The following is a 17,873-nucleotide window of genomic DNA, read 5'->3' as shown; positions in this document are numbered from 1 at the left end:
AGATAAGTTGGAATCGGCTCATAGAAAGCAACGGTAAGCCGCGAACTAAGTTTAAATTGAAGTTAATTCGCCGTGAGAAGATTGGCGGTCGATCTACACAGACTGGATATATTTTTGTTATTTATATTGTTATTTCTATAGTTTTCTAGTTCACTTATGTTCATTTACATCTCGGATAGTCTTTTGAGTTTTTGAAAAAGTGACTGACAAATCTAGACAGTAGAATTGTTTTTCCGAAAGATAGATTCCGTTTCGCGAGATTTTTAGGGAAATCCTATCTTAGAATTTTTTTTAAAGAATACCTCAAGATACTTTAAAAATAATTTTTGATATACCGTTATGTAGTGGTCTTAGATTATTTCACAAATAAGATTGACTAAGGAAAATAAAAAAATACAAGTCGTGTATTTTTTTATTTTCCTTGCCAGCAACTTCACCAGCGATATACAAAAGAAATCGTTTCACCCGTTCTCATGGAAATGCTTACCTATGTATATCATTTAAAAACATATGTATATACCCAATTTCAAATCCCTAGACCTAGGCTTCGGCTGTGCAATAAATGAGTTAGTCAGTTTCTTCTTAAATAAAATAATTTGAAAATTGGTTGATGAGCCTCGTATATCTCAGATCAACGGAAGTATTTCAGGAAACAGCTAATAGCGATGTAAATTAAATGAAATAAGAATGAAATTGACTGACAAAGGCGAGAACGAAGTTTAAATTGGAGTTAATTCGGCGAAAGGCGCTCGGCAGCCGACGCGCAAGGAGACGGATTGTCTTATGACTTATCTTGTTGGTGTTACTTTTGTTATTTGTTACTTTTTATTTCCATGCTGGTGATAATGTGTGCCAGCCAATTCTTATTCTTGCATGTTGATACTTTTTGCAAACGAAAAATATGATGCTGTAAATAACTCTGCTTGAATTATGAATGTACAAGCTCTCAAACAAAACGCTCGCAAAGCTATAAATATACTGCCATACTGTGCTAATAACATTATCAACAGTTTTATTTTACTCATAGCGCGCAGATTATAAAATTGAATCAAGATAAAGACTTCTTAACGCAAAGTTTTTCACCATGTCTGAATATGATCGAGAGTCATATGAATATTTCTCTACCCCGGAAGGAAAGACTTAATATGTGTACGTATGAGTGATGTATGATTCAGCAGCTCTACATAGTGTGGTACATTCGTGGTAAACAAAGGTAATACTTGTAGTGTGTTAATGTAGCGTAAGTTATCGTTAAGTATAAGTTTGCTATTATAATTAAGGACGCCCTAGCAAAAAGTCAGGTCTAGGGTATCCGAAACCGCCGAGCTTGCATGAAGAGAGTTATGAATGTGGATGAAGCGAAAGAAGTATGCAGAGATCGTGGCAAGTGGAAAGATGTAGTCTCTGCCTACCACTCCGGGAAAACGTATGAATTCGTATCATATCGTATGATCCAGGAGCGTCTGAGTGTACTATACGAGAAGTAATTCACCACCCTTGAATCTTCCCTCCCACTCCCACTCGTTTACCGAAGCTTTTCATGGACACGCGGCGGTTAACTTCTTAACTTTGTTGAGCACTCGTCGGAAAGTCTCTCACGATTGATCTTATGTGGGTGAAACGTTGTTAATGTTACAATATCTATTCTAAGTTTGAATAAAGTTAAATAAGATAAAATTTAATGGAAATTGCCGTCTAGTTGGTGATAAAAATCATACTTCATCTATCATACAACTGAACAATGAAATAGGTATTACTAAATTTGTTTAATTTTAAGTTAATATTTATAAGATCATTTATTAAGTCAATTGAAGGCAAATGTTGGTATGACTTTTCTACCATCACGAAGTTTTATCATAATCAGATGTCTCATTTGGATAGTAAGCAAAAGTATGCACCAAAACGTGAGCATAAAGAAAAGTATTTTTATTTTGGATTCAATTAAAATTATACACTTTACATTGATAATAGTGAATGAGTTTTTTATACAAATTACAGTTCCGTAGCTTCGAAGAAACTAACAGCTTAGCGTTCCGGAGATATGGATCATGTTTCACAGCAAACGAACAGGGAATTCGCGCCCGCGAACTTTTAAACTGGAAATAACTCTGCGAAGTATTCTTCCTGTGGGATTCGAACCTACAACAGTGTGATACAAGGTTATAACGCTGATTACATATAATCGTATAACCCCGTCTTTATTTCTTACGAGGTAGACAAAGATAATAATTTCAGAAAGACTGGAGGACTATGCTCAGCTTGGTGTAGCTTCATGATAGAATTGAGATTTAAATAGTGACAGGTTACTAGCCCATCGTCTACAAGAAGAATCTCAAGTGTACAAATTTTTTCCTTGATTGGCTTTTACAATCTGCGCGGGAACAAAGCAGCTCGCACACACAATTGTTTTTCTTTAGAGATAAGCATTGAAGCTGTAAGGCTAATGTTTTCCTAAAACGCTTTCCTAAAAATGTAATAAAATCGCTGAGGACTTTAACCTTCTCATTCCGACATTTTTTTCAGTGGCGGTTGGTATTCGTTAACGAAAAGTTATTTGATTATCTTCTTACCTTGATTCAAATTTATAAAATGTATAATATTTTGGTTAAACTCGTCGTTTCTATGGTTAAAGCGGCTGCAGAACATGATAATCAAAGTACGAAAACGTATCATGTATATTAAGAGAGTAATATACTTTTTTGATATGGTTAGTGGAATTTTTTTTTTCTTAATTACATTGTAAGCTTAACAACTCCTTCTTTTTCAAACTTTAGACAAATCACTCCAAATCCAACTCTCAGATTTATAATAAAACATAAAATGGGAAAAATATAATGTTGTTGGAAATTTAAAGATTAAGGTCTTTGGTCGTAAGCAAGATAAGATCTAGTCCTCGAAGCATAGCACGAGTGACACCATTTTTAACACTCGAAAAACTATTGATATTTCGTTTTTTATTGTGACTTTTTTGGCGCGATAAAAGAGACATTAGGCGTGTCATACTACTCTGTCAAGAAAGTAGCAGGAAAAGATCAATAATACACAAACTGTTTGTTATTCATCCAAATTTATTTTATCACCTTCAAAATATGCTCCTTTAGAAACGATACACTTACGCCAACGAATAATCCAATCATCAAAACATTTTTTAAACGCTGTTTCCGGAATTGAGGTCAGTTCTCGCCGCGAATTCTCTTTTATGTCTTCTACCGATTGAAAACGGGTGCCACGAAGTGGTAATTTGAGTTTAGGAAAAAGAAAAAAGTCGGCTGGAGCCATATCTGGTGAATATGGTGGTTGCTCGATGGTATTTGTTGAGTGTTTGGTTAAAAATTCGTTTACAATGATGGCCTTGTGCGAAGGTGCATTATCATGGTGCAAAATCCAAGAATTTTCTTTCCACAAATCTGGCCTTTTTCGTCGGATTTGCTCTCTTAAACGCCGCATAACACTCAAATAATATTCCTTATTTACCGTTTGACCTTCCGGCAAGAATTCCGAGTGCACAACACCGCGATAGTCAAAGAAACATGACTTTGACTTTTGAACGACTTTGGCGTGGTTTTTTCGGTTTCGGTTCAGTTGGAAGGCGCCACTCCGAAGCTTGTTGACTAGTTTGCATGTCAAACTCGTAAACCCACGTCTCGTCACCAGTAACAATGCGTTTCATGAATGTTGGGTCGGAATTGACTCGTTCTAGCATGTCCTCAGCGACTCTCATGCGATTGAGTTTTTGAAAAAAATTCAGGTCTTTTGGGACTAGCCGAGCGGCAACGTGTTTCATACCCAAATTATTAGTTAAAATGGTACGGATCGACTCGTGAGATACAGAAAGTTCGGTGGCTATCTCTCTCAAAGTTGAATGAGGATTTTCAGTCACTATTTCCTTCACTTTTGCGATGTTAACTTCAGTTGCAGACGTTGATGGCCTACCAGAGCGAGGCAAATCTTCCATCACATCTCGACCGCTTTTGAACGCTTTGTACCACTCATAAGCACGAGTTTTTGATAAAGTCGATTCACCGTAAGCCTTCTGTAACATTTTCAGTGACTCCGAACACGATATTCCATTGGCAATGCAAAATTTAAGACAAACTCTTTGTTCGATGTTTTTATCCATTATGAAATTAGCAATACACACTAGATATGATATAACTAAAAATAGCACTGTATTTAATGTAAACAACAGATGCAACTCAAACTCCGGGCCAAAATGGAAAACAGTTGTGCCAATCTAACAACAACAAAAAAAACAAAAATTTGAATTTGGAACCATAAATAAATAATCCATTCCCGATACTTTTCTGACTGAATGTACTACGAGGGCAAGTTAGTGAACACTATCCCAGAATATACCTCTCGCATTGAAGATCTCCAAAACTTAGATAACATAAAATTAAAACAGAAAATGTATTAAATGTTAATAAAAACCCTTTAAATAACGCTTCATTACATTTAACACATCTGAAACCATAATCTTGGCTTACTCCGACCATTCCCACTTCATTGAATCATTAATTGACGCACAACGGCCCCGGAGAAAGGGCTTTAATCTGCGCTTAACAGTCAAATTATATCTTAAACAAACGAATGTGTAATGAGATATACACTTAAAATGTATAATGTGCGTAACTAAATATTGATAGTACCAACACACATACATATTACGGGACTTTTGGGGTAGACAGAGCCAACAGTATCAAAGTCCACGGTCAGCTGTGGCTGGATGAAAGATTGGATTATTGTCTAAAGAAGAATTCCAAGTTTATTAGCTTTTCCTTTGATTTACTTTTACAATATACACGGCAAGATTAACAGCTGACACAGACTATCTTTTGTCTTCACTACCAGACCAGCATAAGCGCGTATGTAATCCTAATAATATTATAAATGAGAAGGTTTGTCAGGATGTGTAGATGTGTGTTGGTTACTTCTTCACACAGAAACTACTTAACGGATTTTTTATAAACTTTGCAGTAATATAGGCTACTTTAGACAAACATAAACATCAAGGACGAAGTCGCGAGCGACAGCTAGTTATATATACAATTACAGTGTATAATATGCCTAACTAAATATTCATAGTACCAAAGTTCCAGTTAAACCATTACTGTACTATAACTTCATCAAAGAATATAGTTACACTGTGGCTCGTAGGTATCTCGTAGCACATTCGCGCGGGAGAGTGCTACGCGGGCGGTCGCTACGCCGTAGAGCCGCGGCGCTACGAAAAGTATTTCGTGAGTGGAAAAAGTTAAGGTTTTGTGTAAATGGATGTTGAGTGGTGAGGCTACTGCAAAGAGTACTGTTAGTTTTAATACTTACACTTATATTATATAGTTTTTTGTACCTATTATTTTTTTAACTAAACCAAATTATAATAAAATTTGACACAGAAATTAAAAATATTTTGAATTGAATGTATGAAAAATAGCTCGAAAGCGAAGCCTTGGACAAAACTCCGTTTAAAATACTTGTTGAATTAAATTATACTTTCTCGTGTGTGTTATAAAACATTCATTACATTTATAAGTGTAATGTATGAAGTTTCATTGTTCATATTGTTTATTCACTTCAGTACTTTGTTTAATTTTGATGTGATTTACTTTAGTTACTGTAGGGAATGTCAAAAGCAAAAATACATAAAAAATATCTTTCTTATAAGATATTTACGAAAGTTAGTAAGGATGATTACTTTTTCACGCGGCTTTATTACTTTTTCACGCAAAACCTATTGAACCGATTTTCATGAAACTATGCGGTAAATTTAAGTACATTAAATTTTAAATTTATAGAAATTAAAGGCGAAAGAAATTAACTATCCGTAGTATTAAAAAAAAAGTTTTGTGAGAAACAGTTTCAACAAATTGCAGTGTAATTTTTAAATTGCAACTTACTTAATTCGAAATACCCTTATTAAATACTTGTCGGTATTTTGAATGAAGTTTTAATAAATTTTAAATTAAAATAGATTATTTATAATCAACAGCCACCTAATGATAGATTGTTAAATTTTCTGACAGAGCTTTATTAAACGTTTTTTTTATAACTTACTAACTTTTACCCGCAGTTTCACCCGCGAGTATTTGGCGTCACTAACAAAAAAAGTTTTTCTGCAAATTCTACGAGAACTTTAGTTTCTACCGGGTTGAAAGGTCTATTCTAAGCCCTATGTCTTTCTCCACACTGTTAATTATATATACGGAAAATTTCAAAAAGATTAGTTCAGCAGATAACGCGTGAAGAGAAAACAAACTTTCCCATTTACAATATTAGTTTGCATTAGGATTACCATACGTATATATTCCTGAAATATTTCATAAAAATTGTAATTAAATGAAAATTTATTTGGAATTAATTCTGAAACGACAACATTCTTGGAATTCTGCTTTCGATTAAATCTTGAAATTAATTTCGGGACCAAGAGAGACAAACTGATGAAATTCGTCGAATAATTTATGCGTGTAACTTCTACGAAATTCTGAAAAGTGTTTTAACGTAAAACTAGCTGTCGCCCGCAGCTCCGTTTGTGTTTAACTAAAATTCATGTATTACGCAAATTACCATATGTCTAGTGCTTGTTCAATGCTTGCATTATAGGTGTACACAGCAATTGCTTCTAATTTGTATCTTGTTAACAATTAAATAATATATAACAATAATATGTAAACCTCCGGGATATTAGCTTTAAACTTAGACCACGAGTGATGGTACACATCTATACTTGATTAAACTTAATTTAAATTTATTATAAACCTACTTTTATCAGTCTTTTCAAGGGTCTGTCTGCCCCGCGGGGGATATAGACGAGATTTTATGTATATATTTCTGTTCTAGTATTATAGATACTGTAATAAGTGTGGGATAAATTAGGCTAGTTGAGATGAGATTTTATCTTAATATATTTTTTTATTTAAATTTAATTGTACAAAATACAAATGTATAGCACAATTGGGGGACTTTATGCTAGAAGCATTATATAGAGAACCGCCTAACTAAGAATATGCGGATGGACAGACGCATTTGCGTCAAATTGATTTGTCTACCCCGTAACGGATAAAAACGTGACACATGCATAACGATTTTCATTGAAATTTTCAGCACAGTTAATCCGAATGCTGATTTCTAAATAGCACATTGTAACCCATTGGGTGTAAATATTATGGAAATCATTGTTACCCGACAATAACGGAGTGTACACGAGTGTGAAAGACGCCGATAAGCCGGGACACAATTCTATTTATCCGCATTATAGGACTCAAGACGTCTGCGAGGAAACCGTTTCTTGCACATTGTAATTTCAACCTTATCGTGTTTGAATTAAGATATAAAATAGTAATGTGTTCTGAATGATAAAAGGCCTACTGAAGCCGCCATTGATGTGATCGCAACAATGTAAGGAAAGCTGTTAGTTGTAATAAATGAAATAAAATTACAAACAGTTTTAGGATTTTTGTCAACCGGTGTACAGTAATTGAATATTACTCATATAATGAAAATACATACATACATATGGTCACGTCTATATCCTTTGCAGGGTAGACAGAGCCAATAGTCTTGAAAAGACTGAATGGCCACGTTCAGCTTTTTGGCTTTAAGATAGAATTGAGATTCAAATAGTGACAGGTTGCTAGCCCATCGCCTAAAAAAGGATCCCAAGTTTGTAAGCCTATCCCGTAGTCGCCTTTTACGACATTCATGGGAAAGAGATGGAGTGATCCTATTCTTTTTTGTATTGGTGCCGGGAACCACACGGCACTGCCTAATGAAAACTGCTTGTTTATTTTTGACACAAGAAAACAAGACCGTTGTTGGTTTGTCTACCCCGTAAGGGATATAGACGTTACGTATATATGTATGTATATATACAGTACGGAACTGTTCCGGCGAAAATCGACTGGCACTTGACAGTTTTTTTATTAGTGCATGTAGGCTTCTCTGAAACAGGCCGCTGTGCCAGAACTATGCAATTCCGATCCGTAACACTATCAATTTACATTTATCGTACCTTCATAGTTTGCCTCGCGCCACAAAAAGCCAGAGACTAGGAGATATATTACTTACATACATACATATGGTCACGTCTATATCCCTTGCGGGGTAGGCAGAGCCAACAGTCTTTAAAAGACTGAATGGCCACGTTCAGCTTTTTGGCTTAATGATAGAATTGAGATTCAAATAGTGACAGGTTGCTAGCCCATCGCCTAAAAAAGAGTCACAAGTTTGTAAGCCTATCCTTTGGTCGTCTTTTACGACATCCATGGGAACGAGATGGAGTGGTCCTTATCTTTTTTGTATTGGTGCCGGGAACCCCACGGCACTGCCTAATGAAAACTGCTTGTTTATTGGTTACCCAAGAATTCAAGACCGTTGTTGGTCGAGATATGAAAGAGTTGAGTGGCCGGGAACCACACGGCACCAACACAAACATAAAATAAACTGACACAATAATGTTAATTTCAGGCGGCGTTGATTGAGATGTGCGCGCCGGGAGTGGCGGTGTTCCTCATGCTGGCAGGTCAGTGCATTTCGTTGTCAGGTCATTGTGACCCCGCTAACCTCCAATGATGCTAGATCATACATACATACAATCACGCCTCTTTCCCGGAGGGGTAGGCAGAGTAGTCTCTGCCTACCCCTCCGCTCCGCTCCCTCTTTCCACTTGCCACGATCTCTGCATATTTCCTTCGCTTCATCCACATTCATAACTCTCTTCATGCAAGTTTAAGTGTATGATCTAGCTCGCCGAGCCGAGCTAGATTATACACTTAAACAAATCAGTAAATATATAGCCATCTTCATAACTTCTACATATAAAATCCCTTACGGGGTCGACAGGGCTAACAGCCTCATTATACAGAAATTAATTAACAAAATTAATTAATTTCAAGATAATGATGAAATTAAGATTTACGTAGTGACAGGTTTTTCGTTCATCATCTAAATGTGTATGCCAAAATGAGAAGCTTCCCTTGATTGACTTGTACAATATGCGTCGGAAGACAAGCAACAGCTTATTTTTTATTTTTTTATACTTAACGTTACGTTAACGTTTATCATTTTACATAATCATAATATTTGTTAGCAGAACAAGAATTCATATTCTTTGATATTTTTACATGCATACATACATAAAATGACGCCTCTTTCCCGGATAGGCAGTAGCAGGGGTAGGCAGAGACTACCTCTTTCCACTTGCCACGATCTCTGCATACTTCCTTCGCATCCACATTCATAACTCTCTTCATGCAAGCTCGGCGGTTTCAGGTACTCTTGACCTGACCCTTTTTTGCTGTAAGTTTTTCAATCAAATAAGTTTCATCTAGCGTAATACGTATTTAAAGGTCAGTGATAGTTCCGATCACCGATTCCGAATATAGGGCAGTGCAGTACATACCACGTGCGTGTACATACACTCTGACGTCACATATGTCCGTATGTAGACACGCTTTGCAACGGCTATATCGATCGTCCTACAGTCAATTGTGATGTGTTAATAATTCACATGTTTCATAAATACCTACATAGATAATCAAGTTTTACACAGTTACTAGCAAAAAAATGCTATAATATTTTTAATTTAAACAGCTATTGCTCGTTACGTAAACAATTAAAACGTTATCCATAAACATATTATACATTATAACAATATTGTAACTGAGCGATGTGTGTACTTGGGAGATATTCCCAAAAAAATGAGGGATATGGTACAACCTAATGGGACCAAAAGAAGTAAAAAATATGATTTTTACAATTTCTGTCTGTCTTTCCGTCTGTCTATATGTTTTAACTTGCATAATGCGAAAACTTTTGCACTGATTTGAACTAAAAACTGGTATACAAAAATTTCTCCTCCCCCCTTTAAGAGGGCAGCTTTTATGTATTGAGATTATCTGCGAATCAAGTCGCGGGCAACGGCTAGTCAGTACGATAGATGTGTGGCAAACAGTAACATTACGTGTATTGTTTTCTATGTTACTACGATATCCGTGAATGAAACATATTTGATAGTTTTCTTCATCAATTTTTCAACATTTTGTACACTTGGTACACAATAATGAATTTTAATTATATGTTTAGCTGTATAATAAATTATAAACATATGCTCATGAAAAGCAATTTTCCACTGCACTGCAAAATTAATGCATCCTCCAAATTCATTCTGTATATTGATTAAAATAAACAAACCGACAAATTCAGAATAAATTATCTACTTCACCGATAGTACAGATTAATCAGACCTATTCATGTGTAAAATAATCGGGAATACATTAAATACTGGCCAGCATGTATCGCTTCCAATAATTTTACCATTTAAACATGGAACCGAACATTCGAATTTCGAAATCCAGGGCTGGCAAACACATCAGTCGCATCCAACAAATTCATTCATCAATACTGATTTATGTATCGGCCATCCGATCACGTCGGACACACCTGAACAACCCCTGATTTTAATGCATTACTATCCGAAAATAAACCTTATTCGTAAGTAACAAGGACGATAAGAACCGCAGTAGTTACTTTGTAGTGTTTGTGTTAATTTTTGTAAGCAAAATACGCGTTATTTTCAGAGACATAAAGGTTTAAATGGGTGTATTTCTATATTGGTAGTGAAGTTTTTAATTCAAACAAGGGATACAGCGATGTATGAGTGATTGCGGTAATCAGATTACGAAGCATTACGCTTTTCTTTTTAATTTCCCGAAATGTATTTCATGCATTTGTACATGTCTGTATGTTTGTATCAATTCAAGAAATACATTTGAATATGTATTTGGATACATTTAGTATGTACTATCGTTTTAATATTTAATTCCAATTTCCAATTGATGCAGTTGTCTTTGACAAGTTAGATAATAATTACACACCGTGATGTTTTCATATTTCTTAATACCAATTTTATTATGTAGCTGAAAATTTTTTAGAGTTCCGTAGTCCGCAAGTATTTCATCTTTGTATTTTTTTTCCTTTCTTGGCTTTTGAAGCAAGTTAAGCAGCTCTTGAGAATGCAAAGCCACAATGTCACGTGCCTGTTCGGTTTAATATTAAGCGGCAATATCCGCCGGTGCAGTCACTAGTGCGATGATTTAAAGCCGCTGCACAATGTATTCTTCTCAAGAATAACTCATTTGTGACAGAGTATTATTTTAAGATACTTTTCATAACGCGTATTCTTTGGTTCTATTTTAACTGAAGTATATTTTAAAGTATTATTATTGATATTTGTATTAATTATTATCATTCTGCTGACGTTAGTCTCATTTGGGATTCGCATTTGATGAAGACTTTGAAGTAGATAAGACAATTTTTAGACGAAGTAAACTCATTTTGATTAGTTCTTACCACAGTGTGATAGTAATATTATTGTAGCGGAAGCAATGAGTCCGCCTTTATACCATCTCTATCTGTTTTGTGCTGTTTTGTATGTTTAACTCTTATGGTGCAATAAAGAGTTTTATCTATGTATCTATCTATCTATGCCTGGGGAACCGCGCGACAGACGATGTTGAGTCGAAAGTTGAATTTATGCTCCAATCCGTGAAATCTTTGTTTGCGCGATTTAGATTCTTCGCTGCTGTTGGCTGAGTGCGTCATTGTCGCAGTGATTGACAGTCGGTATGTGACATTAGTAATGTCGCCAGATAATTATTGCTAAAGAATCATTTGTATCCAACAGAACCTTGGACATGCTATTTTTATCTTAACCGCTCCACCACAAAGTGAACTATCGTTAGGTGTACATTGTCCATGCGTTATCACAGTCATACATACATACATATGGTCACGTCTATATCCCTTGTGGGGTAGACAGAGCCAGCAGTCTTGAAAACACTGATAGGCCACGCTCAGCTATTTGGTTTAATGATAGAATTGAGATTCATATAGTGAAAGGTTGCTAGCCCATCGCCTAAAAAAAGAATCCCAAGTTTGTAAGCCTATCCTTTAGTCGCCTTTTACAACATCCATAGGAAAGAGATTTTTTTTTTTTTTTTTTTTTTTATACGGGACAAATTACACAGATTGAGTTAGCCTCGAAGTAAGTTCGAAACTTGTGTTACGAGATACTAACTCAACGATACCATATTTTATAATATAATACTTATATAGATAAACATCCAAGACCCAGGACAATCAGAAAAAGTTCTTTTCTCATCATGCCCTGGCCGGGATTCGAACCCGGGACCTCCAGTGTCACAGACAAGCATACTACCGCTGAGCCACAGAGGCCGTCGAATAGGAAAGAGATGGAGTGGTCCTATTCTTTTTGTACTGGTGCCGGGAACCACACGGCATTGCCGGGAACCACACACACACATTACAGTCATAGTCTCATAAAACATAGGAATCGCCCTTTCGGCCGCCATGGCAACTAAGCGACCTATCGACCTATTTCCGAGTCAGTGGTCCGATCATTGAAATCCATCCGTAATGTGCTCGTCAGTCATGGACGGCGGCCAATCACGGCGCGATTGCTTTGCATGACGCTTATTGATTGGTTCATTAAGTGTACGCGAAATACGCAATTTTACGGGGACATTGCATTTTGGGTCAACTAATAAATAATCTATCGGCTGTCATTTGTTATTGTGCGTAATTTTTCTTCAAAGTTGTTTTACGTTTGTGTATGTAATCAGTGTTCATATTTATTATGAGCATATTTACATACAATCACGTCTATTTAGACAGAATCCACAGTCTTGAAAATACTGATAGGCCACGTTCAGCTTACTGATAGAATTGAGATTCAAATAGTGACAGATTGCTTGTCCGTAACCTAAAACAAGAATTTCTATCTTATAAGCCTATCCCTTAGTCGCCTTTTACAAAATCCATGGGAAGGAGATGAGCTGGTCCTATTCCTTCTTCTATTGGTGCCTGGAACAACACGACACAGCCGGGAACCACACGACATTTTAGAATACACGGCACTGACTGAGCATCGCATACATATAAACGAGTACATACTAACATTTAGTCACGTCTATAGATCTCGCTGGGTAGACAGAGCCAACAGTCTTGAAAATACTGAAAGCATCACAATATAAAACTTCATCACCCGACGAGAAAGCCAATATCGTCTTAGCAACATCAGGCTTCGACGGACTTCATCATCAATTTCAATCCCCTGAATCATCTACCGCAAATGAATAACACTGATGAGCTTTCATCGACACCCCCCACCAGCTTAACCGGATCTCTCACCCGTCTCTCTTCAAACAAACATTATATGACCGCACGGCTTAATGGGTATTACGAGGGGTCAGCATACGTTGGTCTCTGAATAACATTGCCCCACTTTTTAATTACATGCATCATACCGAGCCGGGTGCAATTTCAAAAAGGATTTCGTGGTTTATGTTCCACACAGTGCGGCCCTTTGTTTAGTTTTGAAAAATTGTTTCATTGTGCATTGTCTGTAAATGTTTTTAATATTTTAAATTTAAATTCGGAGTACAATGCAATGAAATGCATGCCGTGTGGTTCCCGGCACCCATACAAAAAAGCATAGGACCACTCCATCTCTTTCCAATGGATGTCGTAAAAGGCGACTGAGGGATAGGCTTACAAACTTGGGATTCTTTTTTAGGCGATGGGCTAGCAACCTGTCACTATTTGAATCTCAATTCTATCATTAAGCCAAATAGCTGAACGTGGCCACTCAGTCTTTTCAAGACTGTAGGCTCTGTCTACCCCGCAACTAGATGATACTCTCAGAAAGCTCAACAATAATGACATTTTCAAACTATTATACATATAAAACAAATATTTAAGAATGCAACAGGCAACATGCTTGACTATTTAATAAATTACTGGACTAAAGTCAAAATAATAAATCGTACCTACTTAATTTTTGTTTGAACTTCAATTTTTTTTATAATTTCGCTGTTTTTTCTGACACGTGTCTATAGATGATTAATGTTCAATATGGCGTCGGGTTTCGAGCGTTGGTCACCTTCAAATATTTGCGCTCCGGGATTGAGTTTAACTTTTCTGTGAGTTTCATTAACGGGCTGACACGGCTGGATGTTTGGGGAAGGGATTTAAAAATCAATTTTGATCGAATTGCGACGGTAAGTCGGGTAAGCGGACCCTGGGTATCGCAAGTATTATTTATAATTATTAAGTGATCAGGTCGCTTGAGAAGATACTAAAATTTCCTTTAATCGAAATACTCGTAGTTCTTGTTTTTGTGTTCCCGATAGACAAGGTTTATGAGACTTTTTTAGGAGTTAGTAGAAAAACAACACAAGATCATAAAACATTGAATGAGAAGTTTGATATTAATATAATATCGTCAATCATTTTCGACAATTTTTCTTTCTAACTGATTCTAAATAAAAGCAAGAGAAGCATTTTATGAAATGTTAATTTTCGTTGTAAACCTGTGATTTTTGCAATTATCATACATTCTTAAATTCAATCAGTCTTTTGTTTCAAAGAAATTTAAAGATGATGTTTTTAAGATCGTATCAGTCCTCAATTTACCAAACAAATAATTTCGCAAATTGAAAAGTAAAAATAAACGTTGCTTCACATTGTCGTGAGATATTGGCGTCCGCGATATATTGTGTCAATATCTCAATATATTGTGTCACGATCTCCGGACAAAACGCATAAACTAACAAGCAAACAGAAGTCAAAAACTGCATTTAAAAATAAAGCTGAATCCATACAAGTTAATTTTATATGTGTTTGTTTTTTTAAGTTTCATGTAATGACTGTATTTAGCCAGTATACGGCCTCTGTGGCGCAGAGGCAGTACGCTTGTCTGTGAGACCGGACGTCCCAGGTTCGAATCCCGGCCAGGGCATGATGAGAAAAGAACTTTTTCTGCTTGGCCTGGGTCTCGGTAACACAAAATTAAATTTAAGTTTAACAGAAAGTAAATTACAATGTGATGACTTAGTTGAGCAGTTAAACCAGCTTAAGTTAGAGTTAGGATATTTCCAGCAATGTAGTGATTCTTATGAAGATGTCCTTAGACATAATATTAAATTAGAAAAAGAGCTAGGAGAGGCCCGAAGACGAATAGAGCTTTATGAACAATCACGGCAGTCCTTAGAGGTCAATAATATGTTTGACCAGATTATTTCAGTTACCTCCGCTCCTCTCTTAGACTCAGTAATTGATCTCACAAGTGAGACCTCACTATGTGAAATTAATAAACAATCTACAGCTATTCGGTTAAGTCACAACAAATGCAGAAAAATCAGAAAATTAAATAAAATTATTAAAAAGAATAAAATCCAAATGAACATTAATAAGAAAAAGTCCCATATAATAAAATCTGGGATCAAAATATATACAAATATGTGTTCTTGTTTGGAATTAACTGAAAGTAAATTGCTGGAAAGTCAGGAGTTATATAGTGTTGACACCAAGACCTTAACGGAACAAATCTCACAGCTTGAGGAAAATGTATCCAATCTTTTGGAAAAAAATACTGAATCTCTCAGACAAATCTCCGATCATGTCATGGCTACAGAATCATTAATTAAAGATGCTAATTACATTGAGGAAATGATTAAATCCGCAGGCGACTTATGTACCTGTGGAATATTTAACGGGTCAAGTATCAGTAGTACCGTAGTTCCCTCCCCATGTCTTGGGGGCTTGTCTGATAGTATGCCGGAGAGTGTCGGTGTTGATATGTGTAGCCCCCAGAACACAGTCATTTTTTCAGACAGCATAGGACGCAACATGGGTAAACTGTTTAGTGAGAATTTATCAAATATAATAAATTATTGTCTACCCAATTCCGACTACTCACAAATTATTAATTGTATAAAAAACACACAATTGAGCAACACATCTACAATTGTTATAATGGTTGGAAACAGTTTAAATATTAGTAAACAAGACCTTATTCAGGGTCTAGGAACTCTGAATAATTTAAATGTAGGTAAAATAATTTTTTGTGCTTTTCCCTATATAAGTTGTCAGACGCCAAAGAAGAATAAATTTATTCATTTGATGAACAATATTGTTCATAATATGTCATGTCGTCATGACAAGTTTGTATTTTTTGATACAAATTTGTTCATAAAAAATTGTTTTTTGACTAAAGATAATATTTATCTTTCTCGACTTTATAAAAAAAGAATTGCTACTTTGATAGCAAATAACATAAAAGAATGGACGAGTTTACATTGTGGTAAACTACATTGTTTACGAAATCTGACAAAATCGACAGAATCATCAAATTTTTGTAATGATGATTCTGTGGACGCTACATGTGGTTTAAACTAAACCACAGGACAAAAGGAAGGACAAATGAATTAAAAATTGTACACCAAAATATACAGGGCCTTCCTGGCAAAGAACTTATTATTGATCTATTTAATGAAAAAATGGATGTTAATATGGTGTGTTTGACTGAGCATTGGATCTTGGAGGGTGAGCTGATGCCCAGTCTTAACAATTTTAATGCGGTGAGCTGCTTCAGGAGAGGGTCTGCAATCAGAGGCGGTTCTGTAATATATGTTAAAAATGGTCATCGCTGTAAGGAGCGCCATGACATAGTCAGACTTTCTCTTGAGCGCTGTGTTGAGGTATCTTGTGCCGAGCTTGAGGAACACATTGTTATTTGTATTTATAGTCCACCCAACAGTAGTATTATGGATTTCCTGAATGTAATGGAGGAAGTTCTAATAGTAGCGACAAAAAGTAATAAGAAAGTAATTGTTTGCGGTGATTTTAACATTGACATATTAGTTAGCTCCACAGTGACAATACAGTTTCTTAACCTATTTAAATGTTTTAACTTAGATAATGCCTTCTTGGAACCAACCCGCTTCACTGCCACATCTGCTAAATGTATCGATAATGTTTTTAGTGAACAAAAACCAAATAATAAAAATGTATTTAGTAAATTACCCTCTGATCACTGCGGTCAATTAGTTACCTTTTCCACTAAACGTAGTACACGTGATGGATTAATTATGTGCAGACCTATCACAGCCCATAAAATCAATAAATTTACAAGTTCTTTAGAAAATAAAATTTGCGCAGTAACTTACACGGGCAGCGATCCTAATGGTCATTATAATAAGTTATTTACTACCATTTCAGACGCGTACTCTAAAACATTTATACAAAAGAAACGGAAATGCAATAATAACTTTAAATTCAATGAATGGGCTACTGTTGGCATCTACAAAAGTAGAAAGACTTTGTACGATTTATATGCCCAAAAACAGTATCGATTTGAAAGCGGCTTCGTAGACCATGTTAGGAATTATTCAAAAATTTTCAAAAAAGTATGTCTACATGCAAAATCTTTGTTCATTAAAAACAAAATAAGTAATGCTCCTAACAAAACAAAGGAAACCTGGAGTGTTATAAACAAGGAAACTGGTAGAAGTAATTTTAAAGAAAATATTAATGAAATTAAATTTAATGATAGGAAAATTACCTCTACAACAGAAATAGTAAATTTATTTGAACATTTTTTTACAAATATACCGTTGGAATTAACTTCTAATATTGACTCATGCCCTAATGAAGCTGAAATTCTACTTAAAAATAATGTCAGCATTTGCAGTTCCAAATTTAAATTCTTAAATATTGACCCTACTGACATTATTAATACCTTTAAAGAACTTAATCTGAAAAAGTCGGAGGATTATTGGGGTATGTCGGCTGTTGTGATATGTCATATTATAAATATTATAGCTGGGGACTTAGCTTATATATTCAATAATTGTGTTGACCAAGGGATATTTCCAAATTTAATGAAGTATAGTAAACTAATTCCATTATTCAAGAAAGGTGAAAAATCAGATCCTGGTAATTATAGACCAATCTCAATTTTACCAATTTTGAGCAAGGTGTTCGAGAGAATCATGCTTAATTAAATGCAGCGTTAC

At 35.4% G+C, this 17,873-nt stretch overlaps 1 protein-coding gene across 1 annotated transcript in view; it reads left to right on the top strand.

Moving 5' to 3' along the window:
- The window catches only part of LOC106136730 (cell adhesion molecule Dscam2), a 196,817-nt gene that overhangs the window by 27,210 nt on the left and 151,734 nt on the right, over positions 1 to 17,873 (top strand). The window contains exon 2 of the mRNA XM_060949085.1: positions 8,464 to 8,518. Within this exon, the coding sequence (XP_060805068.1) occupies positions 8,464 to 8,518 (55 nt within the window). The remainder of the gene's footprint in view (positions 1 to 8,463; positions 8,519 to 17,873) is intronic.

This window comes from Amyelois transitella, chromosome 3 (genome assembly GCF_032362555.1).
Source record: "Amyelois transitella isolate CPQ chromosome 3, ilAmyTran1.1, whole genome shotgun sequence".
In the NCBI taxonomy this organism is placed as follows: Eukaryota; Metazoa; Arthropoda; class Insecta; order Lepidoptera; family Pyralidae; genus Amyelois; species Amyelois transitella.
This window is presented reverse-complemented; position numbering and strand designations above follow the sequence as displayed.